Below are 6,428 nucleotides of genomic sequence, written 5' to 3'. Positions count from 1 at the left end.
TAAAACTCAAGTATAAGAAGTGTGTTTTTTTTTCTTTCATAAACGTCCATCCATTCATTTTCTAGAGGTCATCAGTAGTTCGAGCAGAGATCCTCAGTTCTCCCTCTCCCAAAGTCTTCTTGTTGGGCTTCTTGTGCTATGAAGACATGGATGACTTTTTTTCTTTGTACGACATCAAGTAAAATCACACAAAGCAACAAACTTAGTCAGCGTTCTCTCCAACTCTACTGAATTTACTGGAGGTAACTAAAAGCTCAGCTAGCTCCTACTTGCCATCAGCCTCATCCCGGCTGATCTTTTAGCAGTATCTACTCAGGGTACTGAATTATATATTAAAGTATATACTTCTGTATAAATTCATTTTTAATGATGATAAAAATAACAAAAAAAAGTACAATATTGTGTCATATATGTAAGTATATGTCCTAAAAATGAACCATACTGGGGCATGTTGACGGATGTGCAAAACAATTGACTTAAGGACACAATTATAAACAGGTCGTAACTATTCTAGCATAAGTTACCACACGCTTTCAAATTATATATGAAAATTAACCCAAAGCTATAAGCCTATCATTTGTACACAATATATTTTACATGTTGTTTTACTCCTCAGCTGTTTTTTAATTATGTGCTAGTTTAGTCAAGAGCAGTCTCTTTAGTATGTGCCATTTTTATTAATGGTGTTTCAGCTCCTGTCTCCCCTGCACTCAACTACAACCCAAACCAGAGGTCTCACGAACATGAATAGTTGAATAAAGACCTGATGTCACATCAAAATATGCATTTTGTGCCATAAAGCATTAAAACTATCATCTGGATGTGTATTTATGCTCTATGTATCTTTATAAGATGATTGATAAAATCATTTGATGGTCAAGTGATGACTGAAGATGCTGTAATCAAAATGCAACAACAGAGTGGAACTTGTTTTACAACAAAAACAGGAAACCTGGAAATAGGAAAATATAGTGAGGACAAAAATTCAAAAAAATTCAAAAACAGCCTAATAATACTACTTACGCACACAGCTGGCTGATCTGCAAGGCGTGACGTGTCTGAGTAGGGCTGAGGTGGCGCGATGCTGTTGCACCCTATCAGAGGAGGACTGCAGTATACGAATGAGAACATTTGGTTGAGGATTTATATGCGCAGACACACTTAACATGTTTGCCTTCCTGGTGTGTATAACATGGGGACTTTCTCTTTCCTATTGGAGCAACCACTATAAGATTAAAGCCACCCGCAACTGCTGGAGCTTTGCTGTATTTCTCTCTCCAAACTCAGCAACTTCACTTTAAGAAGCTTTAGGTCACCACAGAGGTCAATCTCATAATTTAGTTTATATCAAATATTCAGGTTAAATACATATTTTACTTCACAGGTATGACATATTACACACTCCTGGGTATTTTGTTTCGTTCCTGTCAAACTCTATATGCTTCCATCTAGTTTTCAGAGGACGTGACAGTAACTGAAACAAATTCATTTACTGGAATATTGTTATAGAAATAGTCTGATATCATGGAGATATCATGGGTACGGGTTAGAAAATATGTCAGTCTGATAGCTGTCCATTAAATTTGAAGCCAGTACAAATAGTTTACTTTGAAAGTAAAGGTTTCGCTTGAAAAGCCTCAGCTACGAAAATAGGACATTCCCTAAAAGACTACTCTGGCCCGACATTCTGATGATTATTTTTTTTTAAACAAAGAATCTATCAGTCTGATTCTTTTGGGTTTAACTTTAGTTTTCAGGGAGTGGTAGCAAGAGACATAGAAGAAACTCTCTCTGGACGCATCAGGATTGGCCAACAACCAATCAGAGGAAGGAAGCATGTCATGTAAGCAGAGCAACAACCAACAGAAGACAACACCAGATGACGTGCCGTAGAGTAGGAACGCCGGCCAATGACTGCTGTTGGTTTTTACAATAAAAACCTGTTGATCAAAAGTGTTATAAGTAATCCCATGAGTATCTTAATGTTTTGAACAGCGGTTCTTGGGCACATAAAACTCCACCACTGCCCTGTTGTAACTTGTTCAGTACGTGGGAGGGGTACCAGACCTGTTTTTAGATGAGTAAAGCTAGTCAGGCTAAACTTTTACATCACAAGAAGCAACATCCTTTGATGTGTGCAATTAAAAATGTACATGTTACACACACATATAGCCACTCAGTCACATACATATACACACACATACACAGCCACACAAACATATACATACACACACACATAGCCACAAAGACATGTACACACACACACGTACGCATACACATATACGAACACACACACACACACACACACACGCATGATCATATACATACACGCATACACACACATAGACATACACCGGCTTGTTCACCTACATGCTTGCTCTGTAGTCTTTGGGGTTAGGTAGCGGTAGCGGTAGCTTAGCTCAGACTGCGATCAGATCTCAAGATTTGGGTCGATTGCTGTTCGTGTTTTGGTCGGCTCCGTGCCGGTTTCATGTTTTGTTTGTGGTTTTTTGTTGCAGATTTCCAGTGCTTGGCGTGTGTTTCTGTGTGTTCCTGCTTCCTGGATTGGCAGTGGATGTCGTCACCCCCCCCCCCCCCCCCCCCCCCCCCAAAAAAAAAAAAAATCACTGGGTTTGTATGTGTATATTTATGTATGTGTGTATGCATATGTATGCGTATATATATATGTATATATATTAAATATAGTAATAATGCACATATATATACCTTTGGTTTCTACCTTCATGGTATCAATCATTAATATGTGTGCAGACAAGGTAAAAAAAAAAAAAAAAAAAAGAAATTTACATGTTACTGTAACCACAAATCTCAGCATTGTGTGGTGGACACCAGTAACTACACATCACCCTCCAGTGGAACATGTTGATGGCAGAATCATTCTGTGCGAATGTTGGCAGGTCCTACTTAAGAGGTTCTGAATAAGAACTACCTCCGAGAATACAGGCTGGGGTGAATATTTAAAACCAAATAAATCTAAATTCTTTTGCACTAATGGTCCGTGTGACAAACATTTTGTCATCATCACATATTAGAAATAGAAATAGAAAGCCTTTATTATCATTGTACAGGTACAGTGAAATTAGGCAGCAGCTCCTTCAAAGTGCACACATGCAAAAACAATGTAAAAAGAAAAGTGCAACACACAGAAAGTATAAAAAAAAGCACAGCTAGGGAGAGCTGTGAGCCGCTGCATCTGCACGCGCCGCCATCTTGAACATTGCAATCAATATTATCCACAAGGGTCCGACACACCGACACACCCCTCTGTAGACAACTGCCTGAAGCCGGAAAACTTACATCTGGGTGGAATTAGCGCACTGAAGTGACTATGGCTGCGCTTGGATCAATCCCCCATTCAGAAACAACAACCACACACACACACACACACACACACACACACACACACACACACACACACACACACACACACACACACACACACACACACACACACACACACACACACACACACACACACACACACACAACGCACAAAGTAGAGAATGAGCAGAAGACCATCCACTTACTTTTCCACACTCCTACAGTGAAAGAGTGCAACAATTCTGATCAACCAATGCAACCATATTCCCCGTCGAGTACTTTTAGGTGTTCACTGGGGTCACATCTTTCTTAATAATGACCTGACCAGCACAGAAAGTCAGAAGACACTCACCTCTGCACCTTTCCTGTCCAGAGACTCACCAGTCCTCAGGACTTCCAGATGTGAAGTCTGCTGCTGGATCCCCTGATCCCCTCAGAATGTCAATACAAAAAAAGTTCAGCATTTTCAAGATAGCAAAACTATAAATAATTATCATGAACATGATGGGCAAACTCAATTTGAAATCAATATGATTTACTGTAATTCATGTTTCTGATGTTTGAGATGTTTAAAAATAAAAGTGTATTTTTTTTTCAAAACAAAGCTTTAATTCTGTAATGGTTTAATAGTTTACTGTTAAACAGTGTGGTATCCTGATTGTCTACTGTATGATTTGGGACAAATGTAAGTCAAATACTGTTTTGTTTTGTTGTTTGTTTACTTTGGCTGTACCACTTTATCAGCAGCTACAGTAACTTCTTTAAAATTTGTGTTTTCACGTTGACAACATTTTATTTTTTTATCTCTGTGAGCTCCACAAGAATATTACGTAAAAATGTCAGTTCATAGCTTTAAAGGTTGCGCTGCACTCCAAAGTTAAATTCAGTGGCATCAGAGGAAGGAGATGGGTTTTTTATTCTATCAGTCACAGATCTACTTTTAATTCCTCAGCAAATAACTCCAGGCTGCAATGTGGCTTCAGACCCTTGCTGCTCTCCTCTTTATCAATCATCAATGACCCTCTTGTGTGAGATTATATAATGTCTTGTGTTTTATACAACGTTTTGCCTCATGTATGCCTCTCTTATACAACTTACTTGCTTTTGGCTCTTGCGAATGTCTCCCCCTTTTTCTCCAACCGCCCTGCGTTTTATGTTCCCCTCCCCTCTCTACAGCCAGCGCGTCAATCATGCTCTGAGTTTTGAGCGTAGCACACGTACCTGTGTGTGTGTGTGTGTGTGTGTGTGTGTGTGTGTGTGTGTGTGTGTGTGTGTGTGTGTGTGTGTGTGTGTGTGTGTGTGTGTGTGTGTGTGTGTGTGTGTGTGTGTGTGTTCGTGGTGTGAGGAACTGGAGGAGGAGTTTGAATATTTTAGCCTACCTGAATAATACCTTCTTTGTGAGCTTCTGCATTATAAGGTGGCGCTCAAATGTTTTTAGCCCTTACACATCTTAACCTTTGGTGCAGACACAGATTTCATCCTATTTCCACACCAGTCCCACACCCAGCACAGCCATGAGGGCCGGGATAAGAATGTTGCTGCTGCTTTTGGCGACAACTGTTTCTGTGTCATTTGCTCAAAGCAGCAATAATAACAACAACAACAGGCAGCAGCAGCAGCAGCAGCAGCAGCAGCAGCAGCAGCAGCAGCAGCAGCAACAGCAGCAGCAGCAGCAGCATCAACAGCAGCAGCAACAGCAACGCAGCGTCTGGGATGAGCCCATCAAATTCAATACCAAGGCCAAAGACTCATGCACCATGGTGGTGACCGGAATGGGGAACTATACTCGCCTGCGCGTGTCCTGCAGGGCTCCGACCCAGACGACAGGACGCTCCTACTACTGCGACTTCCAGGGCAAACCTAGCCTGTGCCACCCTTACAACCGCAACCCTCGCCACTACTTCACCCAGATGATGTGGGAGCTGAGGAAGCTGAACAACGCCTGCCAGGGAGCAAAAATCTACCGTCCGCACATGTGCAAGACATACGCCGACGAGGTTCAGATGACCTTCATGACCTCCTGGCCAAAGACCGCCGCCGTCAAGCCCTCCAAGCCTGTGCAGGAGCCACGTAAACCTGCGGCACCAGTCCAAATCAAGCCTGCCGAATCCCTGAAACCTGGGAAGCCTGTCAAACCTGGCAAGGGCTCCCAGAGCAAGAAAACCACCGCCAAGCCTGGGAAGACCACCACTCATCCCACAGAGCAGCCCGACTCCAAAGCCTCCCGCATCGCGTCTGAGTACTGCTGGAAGAGCTTCCAAGGCATCTGCTCCTTCATCGTGGGCTGGTTCCAGTAGTGAGACTGCACTGCAGAAACACTGAGGTGAGTGAGCACGCTAGAAGGAAAGTTAAAATATCATCAGAATCCCAATGGAGCAACAAATATAATATAAAAACAAATATGGTGAGACCTTTTTGTGTTGTTTCAGGTTGGAATCACCAGCAATCACCACAGTCTCCTGTCACTGAACTGCCTGAATTCAGTCTACATCTGCGTTAACAGATGGTGGAGGATTTGATTTGAATGTCATTTCTAAATCTACAACACATGCAGCGAGCCTAAAGGGAAACATGACAGGCATGTGTTTCTATTTTTATGTGATTTTAAAGTCTTTTATGCATGTCACATAAATGTTTCAACAGCATGTACTCCATGTAAGAAAAATGTGAAGAATAAAGTTAGAGTGGTAACCTGTCATCTTCTGCGTTGCTTCGTTCCTGCTGCAGCTGAAACAGTCTGCAGGTTTTATTCAAAGGAGTCTTTGTTTTCACTCATCATCAGCTGTAACAACATGTCTGCCGCTTGGTTCAGGAAGTTGTTAGCGTGCAGACACAATCAGTCACAGAAGGTGTCTGAACAGCGGCAAACACCTCTTTGTATGAGCTGATGAATTGGGTCTTAAGATCTGCACTGCTGAAACAGAGGAGGTCTGTGTGCAAGCTGCAGATGACTGAAACACACACGCACACATACACACCCACTTAGTGGAGGAGGACGGGGGCTGAAAAGTACTTCTCTGCTTTCCCCCCCTTTTTTTCGGACTTCGGGAGGCAGTTTTGGACACAGTAACCTCATTTAGTGCCTT

General features: G+C 42.1%; 1 protein-coding gene across 1 annotated transcript; it reads left to right on the top strand.

The window, feature by feature from the left end:
• The first annotated feature begins 4,779 nt into the window (after positions 1 to 4,779).
• Positions 4,780 to 6,038, top strand: fgfbp2b (fibroblast growth factor binding protein 2b). Its single transcript, XM_061730859.1, has 2 exons — positions 4,780 to 5,665; positions 5,772 to 6,038. The coding sequence occupies exon 1, from the start codon at positions 4,857 to 4,859 to the stop codon at positions 5,637 to 5,639; it is 783 nt and encodes a 260-aa protein (XP_061586843.1). The 5' UTR covers positions 4,780 to 4,856; the 3' UTR covers positions 5,640 to 5,665; positions 5,772 to 6,038.
• The last annotated feature ends 390 nt before the right edge of the window (positions 6,039 to 6,428 follow it).

This window comes from Cololabis saira, chromosome 1 (genome assembly GCF_033807715.1).
Source record: "Cololabis saira isolate AMF1-May2022 chromosome 1, fColSai1.1, whole genome shotgun sequence".
NCBI lineage: Eukaryota > Metazoa > Chordata > Actinopteri > Beloniformes > Belonidae > Cololabis > Cololabis saira.
The sequence above is the reverse complement of the archived record's forward strand: the minus strand, read 5'-3'. Positions and strand labels throughout refer to the sequence as shown.

Excerpts from the sequence above, each read along its gene's own strand:
- fgfbp2b (XM_061730859.1), top strand. The coding sequence starts at position 4,857 with ATGAGGGCCGGGATAAGAATGTTGCTGCTGCTTTTGGCGACAACTGTT.